General features: G+C 40.6%; 1 protein-coding gene across 2 annotated transcripts in view; it reads left to right on the top strand.

Annotated features, from left to right (window-relative positions):
• Positions 1-18,141, top strand: part of LOC105479696 (xanthine dehydrogenase) — a 77,337-nt gene that overhangs the window by 46,219 nt on the left and 12,977 nt on the right. For both annotated transcript variants that reach the window (XM_011737823.3, XM_011737824.3), the window contains exons 22-26: positions 698-831; positions 1,263-1,350; positions 2,565-2,651; positions 17,430-17,621; positions 17,773-17,918. In XM_011737823.3, coding sequence (XP_011736125.1) covers positions 698-831; positions 1,263-1,350; positions 2,565-2,651; positions 17,430-17,621; positions 17,773-17,918 — 647 coding nt within the window. The remainder of the gene's footprint in view (positions 1-697; positions 832-1,262; positions 1,351-2,564; positions 2,652-17,429; positions 17,622-17,772; positions 17,919-18,141) is intronic.

Raw genomic sequence — 18,141 nt, 5'->3', positions numbered from 1 at the left:
CAAACCAGGAGGGCCATGTGGGAAATGGAAAGAGGGAGATGTGGGCTGGTCCAGAGGGTACTCGAGTGTCATAGTCCTGGAGTCACCAACAAGCTGGTATCACTGACCTTGTTCCATAACCTTTCTCAGCCTCAGTTTTCTCATCTATAAAATGGGGCCTGGGTGGGTCGTCGTAATTATTAGATGAGTTTTAATATTTAGACTAGAGTTTGGTACATGTTGGCTGTTATCATTTCAGTGCCTATGGCCTTGGTCAAGTCATATCCTGCCTCAGTTTCCTCATATGTAAAATGAAGGTATTGGATTAAGTCATAGCCACAGGGCCCACTAAATTATCTACAGCAGCTCAAATAGTCCTCCTTTCTCTACTGCCTGTAATGTGACAGCGGTTGCCAGTGTTTTTGGCATCTGGTCCTGCTCTCATGATCTCCCAGTCCCTGGTCACCTGGTCAGACGGAATAAGTTTCTAAAAGTATTCTGTGACCAACTGCTTGCCCTCTGGTTAAAAACCAATGCCTGAATTCAGTCTGGCAGGCCCCAGCATCACTAACCACAAGGCTGCATGGGGATTTTGAATCAAGGAATTTCAGAATTCACAGTAGTAATTAGGTCCATGCATGTTGGACAGGCTCTGCATCAGGCCTGAAATAAGTTCAGATAATGCATTCAGTGTGAATGTTCTGTCTTTTACCCATAGAGCTTTGTTGCAAAAATGTTGGGAGTTCCAGAAAACCGAATTGTGGTTCGAGTGAAGAGAATAGGAGGAGGCTTTGGAGGGAAGGAGACCCGGAGCACTCTGGTGTCCACGGCGGTGGCCCTGGCCGCATATAAGTGAGTTCCAAAGCCTGTTTCTCTCATCTGGCTCTGGGAAGAAGACTAAAGCTGCTTCTGCCAGGAAGGCTTTCTGGACTTCCCCCTGTTAGAATTCGTTTCCCCCTGCTTTGAATTCTCACAGCCCTCTGTTTTTAGAACCCTTGGGCATAGTGGGAGGGTAACATCACCTGTTTCATTGTGGTCTGGCACAGGTGTCCACGTCTGATCTCCCCATCTGGCTGTGAGCTCTCTGAAGGAAAGCACATACCTCGCGTCCTTATATTCTCCACCTTGTCTAGCACAGTGCCTAGATGGCAAAGCAGCCCAGTACAGGTCTGCTCAGCGTGCAGGTGGAAAAGGTGGCTTCCTGGCTGTTTTTGTTCTGAGACTCGCAGGGCTGAGCTGCTGTTGAAGGCTCACAGGCTTCTAATCCTTTCGGTACCCGCCAGGACTGGCCGCCCTGTGCGCTGCATGCTGGACCGTGATGAGGACATGCTGATAACTGGTGGCAGACATCCCTTCCTGGCCAGATACAAGGTTGTAGATGTTGGGGCTGTGCTGGGATGGGAAGTGCCATTTTGTGAGGAAACCTGGGACCAAATGTCCAGGCTTCCTAGAGCTGCACTCTTACTTTTTGCCTATCTGTAGAAGTTCAAATAAGATATAGCAAGAAGAGAAATTCAAGTAGGCTAACAGCAACACAGAAAGGTGGTGCTGAGGGAGGCTGGCACCCCATCTCCCAAGGGTGGCACTCGTGGCTTCTGTGGATTTGCTGTGTTCTGATTCTGGTCAGGCTCAGAAACATGATTCACCAGCAGACTCAGGGTCAACCCATCATGCTTGGTAGCCCAACATTAACATGATCACAGGCCTGATGTAAATATTGGAATGACAGCTTTGGAATTTACTGTGAGAAATAAAACTTCCCAGGAGCCTGGATAGCCCCAAGATGTTCGGATAAGCACCTGCTTTCCCAGATCATGGTTGGAGACTGTCCACACTTCTCTCTGGGACAGTCCCTTTTCTGGAGTTCTGTGGATGACCAATGCACTCTTTCCCTGTACACATCAGCAGAACCTTACCAGGATTCCGCCTAGCTCTAGAAACCTGGGAGCCCTCTCTCCATGAACTGGCCTTGAACATGGCCTTTGACCTATTCTGAGTTTGTTTCATAATTTAGCTCCCAGCAAGGGATTATAGTTCTCTTAGCCCCAAATTCTTGTGGGCCTGAAGAGAGTTCCTTGATCTTTCGGGGTCCCAGTTTCTGTGTGTGTGACAGCCTGTAAAGGGTATTTTAACAGTGTACATAAGGTCAAGGATGTGCATGCTCCTGTGAAATACAACTTTTTTTGTCTTCTGACCAAAATCCATGAGGGGACAGTCCAGTATCTTTCCTAGTTTCTCTTCCCTGCGCTCCCCTCCCTGCCCTATCACGACCAACTCTCTATTTCCAACCTCCTTACTCCCCTCCTAGACCAGAAGCCAGGTGCCAGTAGCAGGAAGAAGGGGTGTGGGGACAAGGGTGTCCAGGGGTGGGGAGCCAAGTGTGCGCCGCTGGGGAGAGGTCAGTTCCTCTCTTCTTCACTTGTTACCTTTTGCTGACTTTTGAAGGTCACTCTTTTCTCATGGGATGATGTGGTGTTCTGTTTATTTCCTCCAGGTGGCATAAGTGGGAGGGAGGATCAGAGAGAGACAGAGAGGTGGGGGAAAGGGGACTTCTGATAAATCACTCTCCTTTCTCCTTTTATCAGGTTGGCTTCATGAAGACTGGGAAGGTTGTGGCTCTGGAGGTGGATCACTTCAGCAACGTGGGGAACACCCAGGATCTCTCTCAGAGTGTGAGTAGGACCTGCAACCGCCCCTGCACCCAGAGCTGACTTCAAGATCAGCCTGTTCCCACACAGGCACGAGCCTCCCTAATCCCAGCCTGCTACTGTTGCAGTAGTCTCCTAATGGGTCCTCACCTTCAGGTTTCCCATCCTTGATTAATCTCTATAGCACAATGATGATCGTATTATTTCTCTGGTTAAAAACCCGTCCTTCCTGTTTAAGATAATTTGCCAAGCTAGCAAAGTTAGTTACAATGTTTTATGTACAGTGTGGTAGCATTGTGTGTGTGTGTGTATATGCATGGAATAGTAATATATATACTTAAACTAATACTAATATATATTACTATATATAACATGCATGGAAAAGTGTCTGAAGGAACATATACCAAACTGTTAACAGTGATGATCAAATTATTAACAATGATTGGAATGGTATTGAGAGGGGTATACACTGTCATTTTCTATGTTACACGTTTCCGTGATGTTTTAATTTTAAATAAGTCTAATTGCTTTTTAAAAAATTGTTTCATTGAAGTATAATTTACATACCATAAAGTTAATCCATTTGAAGTATGTAACTTAATGGTTGTTAGTAAATTTCAAGAGTTGTTAGACCACTATCACAATCCAGTGTTTGAACTCCCATCACCCCAGAATGATCTCTTGCATCCATTTGTAGTCACTCCCATTACCATTCCACAGGCCCAGGTCATCATTAATCTACTTTCTGTCTTGTAGTTAAGTCATTTAATAGAACCATTAAATGTTCTATTTAGTTTTTTTCTGTTTGGTGTCTTTCTCTTGGAATAATGTTTTGTAGGTTCCTCTATGTTTTTGTTATTATTCTTTCTTTTGAGACAGTCTTGCTCTGTCACCCAGGCTGGAGCGCAATGGCACAATCTTGGCTCACTGCAACCTCTGCCTCCAGGTTCAAGCGATTCTCCTGCCTTAACCTCCCAAGTAACTGGGATTACAGACATGCACCCCTATGCCTGGCTAATTTTTGTGTTTTTAGTAGAGACAGGGTTTCACCATGTTGACCAGGCTGGTCTCGAATTCCTGACTTCAAGTGATCGGCCCACCTCAGCCTCCCAAAGTGCTGGGGTTACAGGCGTGAGCCACCATGTCTGGCCCATCTATGTTATAGCATGATTCAGTACTTCACTCCTGTTCATTGATGAATAATATTCCATCATAAGGATATACCATATGTTGTTTACCGTTCACCACTTGATGGACATTTGTGTTGTTTCCAGTTTTCTGCTTTTATGCATTAATACTGCTCTGAACACTCTCATACTAGTTTTACGTAGACATGTATTTTTATTTGTCTTGAGTAAATTCCTAGGAATAGAATTGCTGAATCTGTGGTGAGCTTAACATTTTAAGAAATAATCGCATTTTCATGGGCAGAGGCAGCCTGGCAGGCACTGGGAGAGCTGGGCTTTATTATTACTAATATTCTACAACTGTTTAAATAGAAGGAACTTTATAATGAAACAGTTCAGAATACTGGCTCAAGAACCTATGTCAAGATGAGCTGAATTTTAGTAAATTATTTTAGGAATTATGATGAGCTAATTGAATTAGGCTTGTGACAATGAGAGGAATTTACATGACAAGTAAAACTTGCTCATATTAAAAATGTTTAGATATTTGGCCGGGCGCGGTGGCTCAAGCCTGTAATCCCAGCACTTTGGGAGGCCGAGGCGGGCGGATCACGAGGTCAGGAGATCGAGACCATCCTTGCTAACACGGTGAAACCCCGTCTCTACTAAAAATACAAAAAGAAATTAGCCGGGCGTGGTGGCGGGCGCCTGTAGTCCCAGCTACTCCGGAGGCTGAGGCAGGAGAATGGCGTGAACCCGGGAGGCGGAGCTTGCAGTGAGCCGAGATCGCGCCACTGCACTCCAGTCTGGGCGACAGAGTGAGACTCCGTCTCAAAAAAAAAAAAAAAATGTTTAGATATTTGCTTCTATAGATGTCACTTTAATAAAATACCAATTTAGTTTTACTTGTGGCTTGTCTAGTTAGTAATAACTTTAATAGGCTTTATTGGGACAAGCTTACTGCTCTTGTAGGAGCTCCTCTCACAAGTAGTTGTAATGCCCTAGTACAACTCAGGATCACTAGCTTGAGATGTTATTGTTTTTCTCTTCATCTTTGACTTTCAAAGAGCCTCCCCTTTTTGGATCCAGACGTCTTTTCTGAATCCTGGTTCCACTAGTATACCTGCTCTCCTATGATCCCAAATCATAGTCAATGGTGCCTCGAAGGTAGCACCTTCAGTTAAAGGCTGCCTAGTGCTCTGAGGAAAGCTTGCTGATTATCTCCCTGCTCTACTCACCCCAAAAGGCAGAAAAACAACATAGTCAGTCCTGCGCTCATTTGTAATTGTAAAGATCAGTTATATATGTATTTGTAATGAGAGCAAGTATATACTCATTATAGGATAAATTTAAGAAGTTTAAAATATCCCAAAGTAGAATTTCTATATCTAGTCTTTTGTTTTTTTCATGAATATTTGCAAGTGATTACCATTAAATTCACACATGACAGATTAATCTGAAAGATCTGAGAGACCACGTTCTTCCTGGCCGTGATAGAACTGCTCCTGTGGTTTGGGACAAGTAACAAAACATCTGCTTGAGTTTTGTTTGCAAAATACACTATTAATATTTGACCTACCTCAAAACATATTGAGGATCTGTGAAATGCTAAGTTCCCAAAATAAAATATTGCCAATTGTCTTTTTATTGAAAGTAAATTTCCTCATTAAGTCAACCTGCCTTCTGTAAGTCACAGTGCTTAAATCTCAGGATTTTTTTTTTTTTTTTTTTTTTTTTGACACAGAGTCTCGCTCTGTCGCCCGGGCTGGAGTGCAGTGGCCGGATCTCGCTCACTGCAAGCTCCGCCTCCCGGGTTCACGCCATTCTCCTGCCTCAGCCTCCCAAGCAGCTGGGACTACAGGCGCCCGCCACCTCGCCCGGCTAGTTTTTTTTGTATTTTTTAGTAGAGACGGGGTTTCACCGGGTTAGCAAGGATGGTCTCGATCTCCTGACCTCGTGATCCGCCCGTCTCGGCCTCCCAAAGTGCTGGGATTACAGGCTTGAGCCACCGCGCCCGGCAGGATTTTTTCATTAGGAGAGACCTGTCATTAAGGATTTGTAGGTGTAATTGCTTTAGCCTCCATTATTGGTGCTTGGGATAGAGAGGTTTTAGATTTTTCTGTTTTTTGTTCTGCCTCAAAGCTCAGTTTATTGAAGACATTTGTAAGCTATTGGATCATCACTTGAATCAAGATTTTGACTAGTGACCTAAATTGTCCATTTCTTATGATTTCCAAGTTATAGTCTGAGAAATGGCTAATTTTAGTAACTGTCCTATCATAAATTAATATTGGAATAAACTGAAGCTGGAAATAAATACTTCATGAAAACTGGCTAAAGTCTGAAATAAATTACCTGTTTTATGTCCAATAGCTACTACATTTGATAGAACAGTTTTGAGAAACATTTCATTCTTGAAGGCAACATCTGACATGGTTCTCAGCAAGTTGGAATAGTAAAGATGGTTGGGTTGTTTTGATGAGTGGAAGCAGCATGTTTGTAGCATACAAGTTATTCAATAATCTTGTGCTATTGACCTAAAAATATGTCTTAACTCTTCATCGAGGCAAGCCTGGTGAAGCCTTTACTTGTTACTACTTCAACAGTTGGAATTAGTTGCTCTTTTTACTTGATGAAACAAAACTATACCTCTGAATATTTATGGATGCTTTTTACTAAATCAGGCTTGTGTTCTTAATCCAAATTAGTAAAGTTTTATGGAAGCTGAGATGTAATACAGTAGTCTCCCCTTATCTGCAGGAGATACATTCCAAGAACCCTAGTGGATGCCTGAAACCTCAGATAGTACTGAACCCTTTATACACTATGTTTTTTCAATGTAACAACCAAGGCAGCTACTCAGTGCAAAGCGGCAGGCAGTATACAGTGTGGATAAGCAGGACAAAGGGATGATTCACATCCCAGGCAGGACAGAGCAGGAGGTCATCAGATTTCATCACTCGGGACAGCTTGTGATTTATTTTATTTATTTTATTTATTTATTTTTTGTTTTGAGATGGAGTCTTGCTCTGTCACCCAGGCTGGAGTGAAGTGGTACGATCTCGACTCACTGCAACCTCCGCCTCCTGGGTTCAAGCGATTCTCCTGCCTCAGCCTCCCAAGTAACTGGGATTACAGGCGCCCCGCCCCAACATGCCCGGCTAATTTTTGTATCTTTAATAGAAACTGGGTTTCACCATGTTGGCCAGGCTGGTCTGGAACTCCTGACCTTGGGTGATCCACCCACCTCAGCCTCCCAAAGTGCTGGGATTATAGGCATGAGCCACCGTGCTTGGCCGACTTGTGATTTAAAACATGAATTGTTTATTTCTGGAATTTTTCACATAGTATGTTTGGACGAAGGTTGCCTTGGTTAACAAACTATGGAAAGTGAAATTGCAGATAAAGGGGGTTACTGCTCCTGTGCTCTAAACTTGATGTTTGGGTGATCAGGAGCAGGTAGCCAATGGGAAGAACACTTCTGAGTGATAAGTAAAGGAATTTCTCTGGTGGCCTTTTCACATTCTTCAATGTTCAAGCATATTTTTCACTTACCATTTTCTCTTCCACCTCATTTTGCCTCACCATCCCCCCTCTCTGCTTATTTCTTAAACCCATTGATGGCACTCATTAAATTGTGTTCAGAGCGAATGAATCATTGTTCCTTAATATCCTTTTCAATATGCCACAATTTAGGGCACTTTTAAAATTTTCTAAAACAATATCCTAATCTGAATATTGACTAATTTGAGCCACATTCCCACCTCTATCTCAGCACACGCTGCCAGTCTTCCCCCGTATCTCCTCTCAATTCCCCACCACACCTCATAAAATTGGAATCAAAGAAATCTCACTCTGTCATTGTTAATCTAAGAGTAAAAGCACTGATTTTAATACTGCTTTACTAGTTTCAGCCATCTAAGTAGGTAGGCCTCTAGGTATTCTGCAGCTCACTGGTGGTCTTGACAGCCATTCATACATGTTTGTATTAACGTTATTTTTCAACTAAATCGCAGTTGGAAAAAAGAATCTTTAATATTATGCCCTTGGATCTGTTACTGCATCACTAGCACTTGTGATGCAATAGGACACTGCGCCTGTACTAAAAGGGCCAAGAGTAAATGCCTTTTTTCTTTTTGGTGTTTGTTTTGTTTTGTTTTGTTAAACATGTCGATAGAGTTGGTTAATGCTGAATTTGTGAAATAGCCCTTCCAAAATTATTCTTGTATTTAAAAAATAAATGGATCTACCTAATTTTTATTGATTTTTTTAAAAAAAAGAAATGATCAAATTATATTCCAGAGTGACTATACCATTTTGTATTCCAATCAACAACCTTTAGGGGTTCCACATCCACAGTAACACTTGGTATGTCTGTCTTTACCCACTAGAATTAGTGGGTGTGAAGTGATAGCTCATTGTGATTTCAGTTTGTGTTTCTTATATCCTGTGACCTTGCAGAACTCATTTATTAGTTCTAGAATTTCTTCTGCAGATTACTTGGGATTTTCTCTGCAGGCAATCATTATCATCTGCAAATAGGGACAGTTTTTTTTCTTCCTTTCCAATCTGCAAGTTTTAATCTCTTTTTCTTTACATACTGTGATGGCTAGCCAGACCTTGCAGAACTACAGGTCATATATCCTTGCCTTGTTTTTACTCTTAAGGGGAAGGCATTCAGTCTTTCATCATTAAATATGTTACTGGTAGGGTTTTGTTTGTTTGTTTGTTTTTTGTAGATACTTATGATCAGATTAAGGAAGTTTCCTTCCATTAGTGTTTTCTGAGCATCTTTATAATGAATGGGTGTTGAATTTTGTCAAATGCTTTTTCTGCATTGACTGATATGATCATGTGATATTTTCTTCTTTAGCTTATTAATATGGTGGATTGTATTCATTCCTTTATTTAAACACTGAACCAGCCACTGTCCTTGGAATAAATCCAGCTTGGTCATGGTATAATTAATATATTGCCAAATTGTATTTGCTAAAATTTGTTAAAGATTTTTGGATCCATATCCATGAGAAATATTGCTCTGTAGTTTTTTCTTTTAAAATTATACCATCTTGGTCAGGGTTTGGTGTCAGGATAGCATTAGCTTCATAAAATGAGTTGGAATTCCTCTTCTAATTCTAGAAGAGATTGTGCAGAATTGGTGTTAATTCTTCTTAAAATGTTTGGTAGAATTTTCCAGTGAAATCATTTGGAACTGGAAACTTCTTTTCTGACAGCCTTAAAACTATTGGTTAAATTTCCTTAATAGTTCTAGGACTATTCAAATTATCTATCTCATGTTGAAGTGGTAGTTTTGTATTTTGAGACATTCATTTTAAAATGTTTTGTTTTTAATTGTTATGGGTACACAGTAGTTGTATATATTTATAGGGTACATATGATGTTTTGATGCAGGCATACAGTGTATCAGGATAAACAAATCAGGGTAATGTAAGTTTCCATTACCTCAAGAATTTATCATTTTTCTGTGTTAGGGAACATTTCAATTCTACTCTTATTTATTTTTAAATATATGATAGGTCAGGCGTGGTGGCTCACGCCTGTAATCCCAGCACTTTGGGAGGCCGAGGCGGGCAGATCACGAGGTCAGGAGATCGAGACCATCCTGGCTAACACGGTGAAACCCCGTCTCTGCTAAAAATACAAAAAATTAGCCAGTCGTGGTGGCGGGCACCTGTAGTCCCAGCTACTGGGGAGGCTGAGGCAGGAGAATGGCATGAACCCAGGAGGCGGAGCTTGCAGTGAGCCGAGATGGCGCCACTGCACTCCAGCCTGGGTCACAGAGCCAGACTGCGTCTCAAAATAAATAAATAAATAAATAAATAAATAAATAAATAAACGATAAATTATTGTATATTTTTAAATATTATAGTCCCCATATTCTGCTACTGTATACTAGGTATTACTCATTCTGTCTAACTGTATTTTTTTATGCATTAACCATCCCCACTTTATCCCCCGTCCCCCCTACCTTCCCCAGCCTCTGGTAAACATCGTTCTACTCTTTATCTCCATGAATTCAATTTAATTTTGTCTAAGTTATTAAAAAATTTATGTGTGTAAAATAGTTCATGGTGTGTTCTTATTTCTCTTTTGATGTCTTCAGGGTCTATAGTGGCATCCCCTGTTTCAATCCTGATATGGGTAATTTGTGGCTTCACTTTGTTTTTCTGTCTTGCCAGAGGTTTGTCAATTTTATTGCTCTTTTTAAAGACCCAGGTTTTTGTTTCATTGATTTTCTCTATTGTGTCTGTTTTTGATTTCACTGATTTCTGCTCTTATCCTTATTATTTCCTTCACTCTGTTTGCTTTGGATTTATTTTGCTTCTCTTTTTCTAGGTTATTGAGTTGAAAGCTTAAATAACTATCTGAGAATGTTTTCCTCTTTTTTAATGTATTCAATTTAGTGCTATAAAGTTTCCCCTAAGCACTACTTTAGACAGGTCCCATAAGTTTTGGTATGTGTATTTCATTTTTGTCTTATATTTTTGGTCTGCTTGTTTGTTTCCCTGCCACTTTCTCTTTGATCCCTAGTTATTTAGAAGCATGCTGTTTGGTTTCCAGGTGTTTATAGATATTCCTGTTATCTTTCTATCCTGAGGCTTTCTATTGATTTCTAGTTTCATTCCATTTTAGTTGAAGAATACATTCTACAGGATTTCAATTCTTTCAAGTGTGTTGAGGTTCATATCAAGGCCCAGGACATGGTCAGTTTTGATACAAGTTCCATGGGCACCTAAACAGAATGTGTATTTTGCTGTTGATGGACTGTGTATTAGCTTCCTGTGGCTGTTATAACAAATCACCACAAATTGGGTGGCTTAAAATAATGAACATTTATTTTCTCACAGTTCTGGAGGCCAGAAGTCTGAAATCAAGGTGTTGGCAGGACCGCACATCCTCTGGAAGCTCTAGGGAAGGATCCGTTCCTGACCTTTTCTAGTTTCTGGTGGCTGGTGGCACTCCTTGACTTGCGGCTGCATCACTCCAGTCTCTGTCCTTGTCTTCCCGTCACCTTCTCCTGTGTGTCTGTTCTTGTCTACCTATACATACTTCTCTCTTACAGAGACATGTGATTGCATTTAGGGTCCACTGCAATAGTTCAGGATAAGCTACTTCTCTCCAGATCCTTAACTTTATCACATATTTTGCCATGTAAGGTAGTATTTACAGGTTCTGTGATTAGAAAGTGAATATATCTTTGGGGAGGCATTTCTTTTTCCTACCACAGGTGTAAATATCCACTAGATCCTGATGGTGGTATTGAGTTCTTCTATATCCTTCCTGATTTTCTGTCTATTTTTTTCTATCAATTTTGAGAGAGGAGCATTGAAATCTCCAACTGTAATTGTGGATTTTTTCTATTTCTCATTTTAGTTCTACCAGTCTTTACTTCATAGATTTTTCAGCTCTGTTATTTGGGGCAGACACAATTAGTATTGCTGTCTTTTGGGAGGATTGACACTTTTTTCATTATATAATCTCCTTCTCTCTGTTTCTGGTAATTGTATTTGCTCTGAAGTCTACTTTATTTCATATTAATAAAGCCACTCTTGCTTTCTTTTGATTAATGTTTGCATGGTATATCTTTTTCCATCCTTTTACTTTCAACTTGCCTACATTATTATATTTGAAGTGATTTTCTTGAAGATAGTATGTAGTTGGGTCATGTTTTTAAATCCATTCTGCTAATCTCTTTTAATTGTATTTACACTATTTATAGGTAATATAATTACTGATGTGTTGAGGCATAAGTCTGCCACTTTATTTTTGTTTTCTGTCTGTTCTATCAGCTTTTCATTTCTCTGTATTCTTTGGTGTGCCTTGCTGTGGTTGGGTTACTTGGACATTTTTTTAGAATTCCATTTTGATTAAAAGTATCTCTTACATAGCTTTTTTAGTATTGCTCAAGGTATTATGTTATATATATACAACTTATCACAGCCTACGGAAGGTCTCATTTTACTAGTTTTGGCGATGTATAGAAAACTTACCCTCCCTTTATGACTCTGCCCTTTCCCATTTACATTATTTTTATTTTAAACACTTTCTTTACATTCATTTAGAACCACATCAAGACAGTGTTTTAATTTTTGTTGCAACTATCAGACAATTTTAAAAACTGAAAAGAAAAGCTTACTGCTTGTACCCATGATTTTGCTTATAGTGTTTTTCCTTCTAATTTTCCAGGCTTCCTTCTTTTATCCTTTTCTTTCTGTTTAGAACTTCCTTTAGTCATTATTTTATTGTGGGTCTGCTGGGGACACATTTTCTTAGTTTTCCATCTGAGAATGTCTTGATTTTTTTCCTTGTTCCTGAAGGATAACTTTACTGGGCATTAAATTTTGAGTTAACAGTTCGTTTCTTTCAGCACCTGAGAAACTGCCACTTCGTTCAGGTCTCTGTGGCTTCTGATGAGAAATCCTTTCTCATTCTAATTAGGCTCCCCCTGTAGGTAAGTTGTCATCTTCTCTGGGTGCTTTCAAGACTTTTTCCTTTGTCTTTAGTTTTCAGAAGTTTAATTATGATAGGACTTATCACGGATTTCTTCAGGCTTATCCTGTTTCAAGATCACTAAGCGTCTTGAATCTGTAGGTTTATATATCTTGAAACCTTGAAAACTTTTCAGTTATTATTGCTTTGAGTACTTTTATGCTCTTCTCTTTTTCTCCTTTTCTTCCAGATCTCCAGTGGCTTCAATGTTATGTCTTTTGTTATAGTCCCAAAGGTCCTTGAAACTGTTTTTTTTTTTTTTCATTCCATATTCCCAATATAGTTCAGACTGGATAATATATCTTATTCTATTCTTCAGTTCACTGATTCTCTTCTATGCCCCCTCTCTTCTGCTGTTGAATCCACCCAATAAGCTATTTGTTTTGGTCGTTGCATTTTCAATTCTAAAAGGCCCATTAGGTTCTTCTTTGTATCTTCTATATCTTTGCTGAAACTATCTGTTTATTTCTGGAAGCCTTTTATTTGTGTCAAGTGTGTTCACAATTGATCTTGGAGGCATTTTTTTTTTTTTCCCATGGCTGCATTAAAACTATAGTCAGATAATTTTAACATCTTTGTCACCTCAGTGATGGCATCTCTTGGTTATCTTTTATTATTCAGGAAGTTTGAGATCTTCCTGACACTTGGTATGACAAGTGGTTTTTCACTAAAACTTGGAGAAACCCACCACTAATGTACAGATGATGGCGGTGATGATGATGGTGACAATGATGTTCTGAGAGCTTGGATCTTATTTTTTTTTTTTTTTTTTGAGACGGAGTCTTGCTCTGTCGCCGAGACTGGAGTGCAGTGGCCGGATCTCGGCTCACTGCAAGCTCCGCCTCCCGGGTTTACGCCATTCTCCGGCCTCAGCCTCCCGAGTAGCTGGGACTACAGGCACCCGCCACCTCGCCCGGCTATTTTTTTGTATTTTTTACTAGAGACGGGGTTTCACCGGGTTAGCCAGGATGGTCTCGATCTCCTGACCTCGTGATCCGCCCGTCTCGGCCTCCCAAAGTGCTGGGATTACAGGCTTGAGCCACCGCGCCCGGCCGAGAGCTTGGATCTTATTTAAGCCTTCTATTTTAATTGGCTCTTTCTGACTTTGCTTTAGCAGTGGTGGATGCCACCTCATCACTGCTAGGTGGGGGTAGAAATCTTGATCTTCCACTTGGCCTTTGTTGATACTCAGGGTCGGAACAACTCCTTACTTCTGGGCAGAGGTGGGAGATCTACATTCCAAGTGCTGTCCATGGACATCATGGTGTGGGTGGTCTCTTTACCACTGGCTTGTGCTAAAAGTCTTGACTCTTCACTAGAGTTTTTCTGACACCACCAGAATGGAAGGGAAGAGTGGTGTGTCTTTGTTAGGTGGGTGGGGAAGTCGATGTGTTCTCCAGTGACTCAATCATAAGGTATAGGTACAGCTTTATGACTGGCCATCAGCAACGAAAGTCTCAACTCCCTTCCTGGTCTCCTCTGGCACCATCCCAGCAGGAGTGTTGGGGTATCTCATAACAGCCTCATGAATGTGGAAGTTTAGGCTCCCACTGAGCTTTTGCCGGTGTGAGTAGGAATGAGACTAGAGTTTTGTGTGTGTGATGTTTGACTGGAGTACTTATTGTCTAAAAGTGTTTAGTTTTGCTAGATTGCCCTTTTCCTGGTCTTTTGACTAGAGATAAAAGGATTTGGGATATAGAGTGAGCTTTTTGGTCTCTGTCATCATTGGCATTTCTGGATTGCCAGCTCCTGCCCCAAGTCTGGGATATATAGATGAGGCAAAAAGGAAACCCCTGGAACTCACCATCATGTCATTCCTTGGATTGCAAAGTCCCTCCTGGGACTGCCTTTTTTTTCCTCCACTTTTCAGAGTATTCTTACATTGCTGTTGTGGTTGATTTTAAATAAATGTATAGAATTCCAGAGTTTTTAGTGGTACTTAGTGGGAGTATGGAAGTGGAAGTCTCCGTATTATACATCAATGCTGAGTTTCTCGCAAGATAGAATCCTGAGTGATGTCATCAGTAATTATCGTGTGCTTTCATATTTAGTCTCAGTTGATGCTCCTCCAGTCACATTATAAATGACCAGGGTAAGACCAGAAGTGGGAGCTACACACTCCTCATTATTGTGGTCACAGCTTTAGCAGATGAACTTGGAGTATTGAGTTGTTTAGAAAAATAACTAGAGGGTTTGGATGAAATAAAGTCAATTGTGAGAATTAACAAATTTATTTTGGTGGTACCACTTTTTACAGTTTTTTAAATCTTAAATTTTGTAACCATAGTAGTTACATATGTATAGATTCTTGTTTAAAAAAAAAAAAAAAAAGAGGTGGCTGGGCGCAGTGACTTATGCCTATAATCCCAGTACTTTGGGAAGCCGAGGTAGACAGATCACTTGAGGTCAGGAGCTCAAGACCAGCCTGACCAACATGGCAAAAGTCTATCTCTAAAAAAAAAAAAAAAAAAAAAAGTTGACGTTTTCAGGAAAAGCCAACGTTCCCCTTTACCCCTTTGGATCCCACTCCTCTCTGCTAGGGGCTGCCTAATGGGCTCAGTTAGAAAACTTCACACTTCAGATCTAGGGTTAAAATTGTTCAAAAAAAAGAAGTGTTCTTATTTCGTGTTCTCACCACGTATAAGACATGCTTTTTGGCATGGGAAAAAATCACATTGAAAAACAGTCTTTGTCCCTAGACATCTTACAAGATTTTTAATTCAATCCAGCAAATATTTATTAAGTGCCTAGGGTGGCCACATGAAGAAGGATATGATATTGTTTCTGCCTTCAAGAAATTCACAATATGGCTGGGGAAATAGATGGTAAAAGAAACAGAAATGCAAGTTGATAAAGTACTAGGGAAAGCAAAAGTAGAATTAATTGAGGCATAGAAAAATCATCTAGGATGAGTAAGACTGAAATTATCAAAGACACGTAAAGCAACTTGTGGGAGAGAGAGAGTACACATAGGGAAATAAACTAAAACCAAAATAAAACAAACAACAAAAACATGAAAACTGCCATTGATCTTTCCAGAGAGATGAGATATTACAATTTAAAGAAGGAACAGAATGTTACTAAAATGTAGCAGTCAAAGAATGAAAAAGAGCTCTCATGAATTGACACTATGAAAGCAGAAGGGTTGAAAGGAACTTGATAAATTTCCCAAAAATGGGAAATAATGTGAAAAAATAGAGAAAATACAAAAAAAAATTGAGGATTAGTTCAAGAGGTTCAAATCATAATCATTTCAGAAAGAAAGAATGGAAAAAACAGAGGGGGGGGGAGCTATCAATAATTCAAAAAATTTTCCAAAACTGATGGGCATACATTTTGGGATTAAAACAGCACATTCAATAACCAGCACAATGAAAGAAAATAGACCTATGTCAAGTTATAACATTATGAAATTTAGAAACCTGAGGACAAAGAGAAGATTTCACAATTTTCAGGAAAAAAAAACAGAACCCTTTCCAAGAGTTAGAAAGCCATTGATTGGACTTCTCAATAGCAGGAAGCTAGAATGTACTGGTAAAATGCCTTCAAATTGCTGAGAAAAACTGGAAAGCCTACTTCCAAATTAGGATTCTATATACAGCGGAATCATTAATTAAAGGTGAAAGTAGAATAAAGACATTTCAGATATGCAAGGTGTCAAAGATGTTCCTCTTTGTGTATCCTTTCTTATGAAGATATTAAAGGATGTACTCCAACAAAATGAGGGAGTAGAATTTAAAAAGGGAAAGGCATGGAATCCAGGAACAGGAGATTCAATATGGAGAGAGATGAAGGGAATCCCTGGGATGAATCCCTTTACCCCTTTGGATCTCACTGGGGGATTTCAGATTTAAATCCTTAGGTAACAGCTGAATAGCAGATCTAGTGGGCAGCCAATTTAAATTGGAGTAGGCCAGATGGCTCTAGGATAGAAAATCTAATGTGCTTGAGCATGTTGGAACCAGGGCTCAGGAGGGAAAAGAGAAAACGCATTAGGAGCAGATTTTTAGAATTTGGGGAAAACTTAAGTTGGCTTAGTAATAAGTACATACAAAATGAAGCAGATGAAAAAATAAAGACAATTCTTAACTCCAGGGTGAAAAAAATTTTATCAAGGGAGAAGAAATTGTAATGTAACTACATGGTTCAGCAGTAAGTAATGTTTACAGAGTTATAATATTAAGTTGACTATTGATCTGATCAAAATACAACTATACTGGGAAATAGGAAGCTGGTAGGGGTGAGGGCTGGAGGGAGGGGGCTAAGCCAAAACTAAATTCTCCTTTTCCATAAAAGAAAGACAACGTAAAAGTCTAAAGCTGAAAAAGTCAAGACGTAGCAATGTAGCCACATTATCTAGAGATGTGTAAGTTTATCTAAATAGCTGATAAATGATAAGCTATGAGAATTGCAAGTAGTTGCTTCTGGAGACTGGAAGGAAGGAAAGTGGAAAAGGCTACTGTTTTTCATACCATGACTTATAGAAGTATGCGACACTTCAAACTATTTGCAGTACAACTTTCATGGTGGTTTCATTCGTTTTTATTAACTAATTTACAATGAATTTTTAAAAGTTAACTGTTTTCAAAAAGAGGCAAGTGATTAGTTCCAACTAGACTCTGGGAAAGGCTTCTCCACAGAGGAGCTGAATGAGGGGACTAGTAGGTGGATAAGGTGCAGTAAAGATGCTGCCGCAGGCTGGGCTCATCCCTGCAATCCCAGCACTTTGGGAGGCCAAGGTGGGTGGATCACGAGGTCAGGAGATCGAGACCATCCTGACCAACATGGTGAAACCCTGTCTCAACTAAAACTACAAAAATTAGCTGGGTGTGGTGGTGCATGCCTGTAATCCCAGCTACTCAGGAGGCTGAGGCAGGAGAATCGCTTGAACCAGGGAGTAGGAGCTTGCAGTGAGCCAAGATCACGCCACTGTACTCCAGCCTGGTGACAAAGCGAGACTCCATCTAAAAAAAAAAAAAAAAAAAAAAAAAAAAAAAAATATGCTGCTGCAATATCCTGGGGGAGAAATAACTTGGGCTGAAGAAGAGCAGCTGTGGTGCAGAGGGGAAAGGCAGGCCATGGATAAGGCCCTCAAAGTTTCTACTTTGAGGAGCCAATGAAATCAGCACACTGTTCTCTCCCATTTTTGTTTCCTCTGCTTCAGATTATGGAACGAGCTCTATTCCACATGGACAACTGCTATAAAATTCCCAACATCCGGGGCACTGGGCGGCTGTGCAAAACCAACCTTCCCTCCAACACGGCCTTCCGGGGCTTTGGGGGTCCCCAGGGGATGCTCATTGCCGAGTATTGGATGAGTGAAGTTGCGGTGACCTGTGGGATGCCTGCAGAGGAGGTAAGCGGAGCATTTGGTAGCACAAGTCAGAGTGGTTTGGACTACTTAGGGGGAGAGTGGCTTTGTATCTTGGGCATCTCCCATGGGGGCTGCCCCCACCCCCACCGTTTCTTGCCACCAACAAGGCCTCTGTGTCTCTCTCCTTGGGAAGGTGCGGATGAAAAACCTGTACAAAGAAGGGGACCTGACACACTTCAACCAGAAGCTTGAGGGTTTCACCTTGCCCAGGTGCTGGGAAGAATGCCTAGCAAGCTCTCAGTATCATGCTCGGAAGAGTGAGGTTGACAAGTTCAACAAGTAAGCACTGGGAGTAGGGGTCCAGTGCTTTCCTGGGTTTCATATCCTACAGCCTTTCTCCTGACCCCAAAATAGGAAGCTAATAATTTAATGGATAACTTATGAGACTGCTGACTTTGCCAACTCATTCACAGCCATCTCTTTAAGATCTTATAATGATCTTCAGCCTGGGGCAGGTGGGCTCACAGCCTGCAATCAGTGTCATAGTCTATCAGTTGTGGTT

Source organism: Macaca nemestrina, chromosome 13 (assembly GCF_043159975.1).
Source record: "Macaca nemestrina isolate mMacNem1 chromosome 13, mMacNem.hap1, whole genome shotgun sequence".
Classification (NCBI taxonomy): Eukaryota; Metazoa; Chordata; class Mammalia; order Primates; family Cercopithecidae; genus Macaca; species Macaca nemestrina.
The sequence above is the reverse complement of the archived record's forward strand: the minus strand, read 5'-3'. Positions and strand labels throughout refer to the sequence as shown.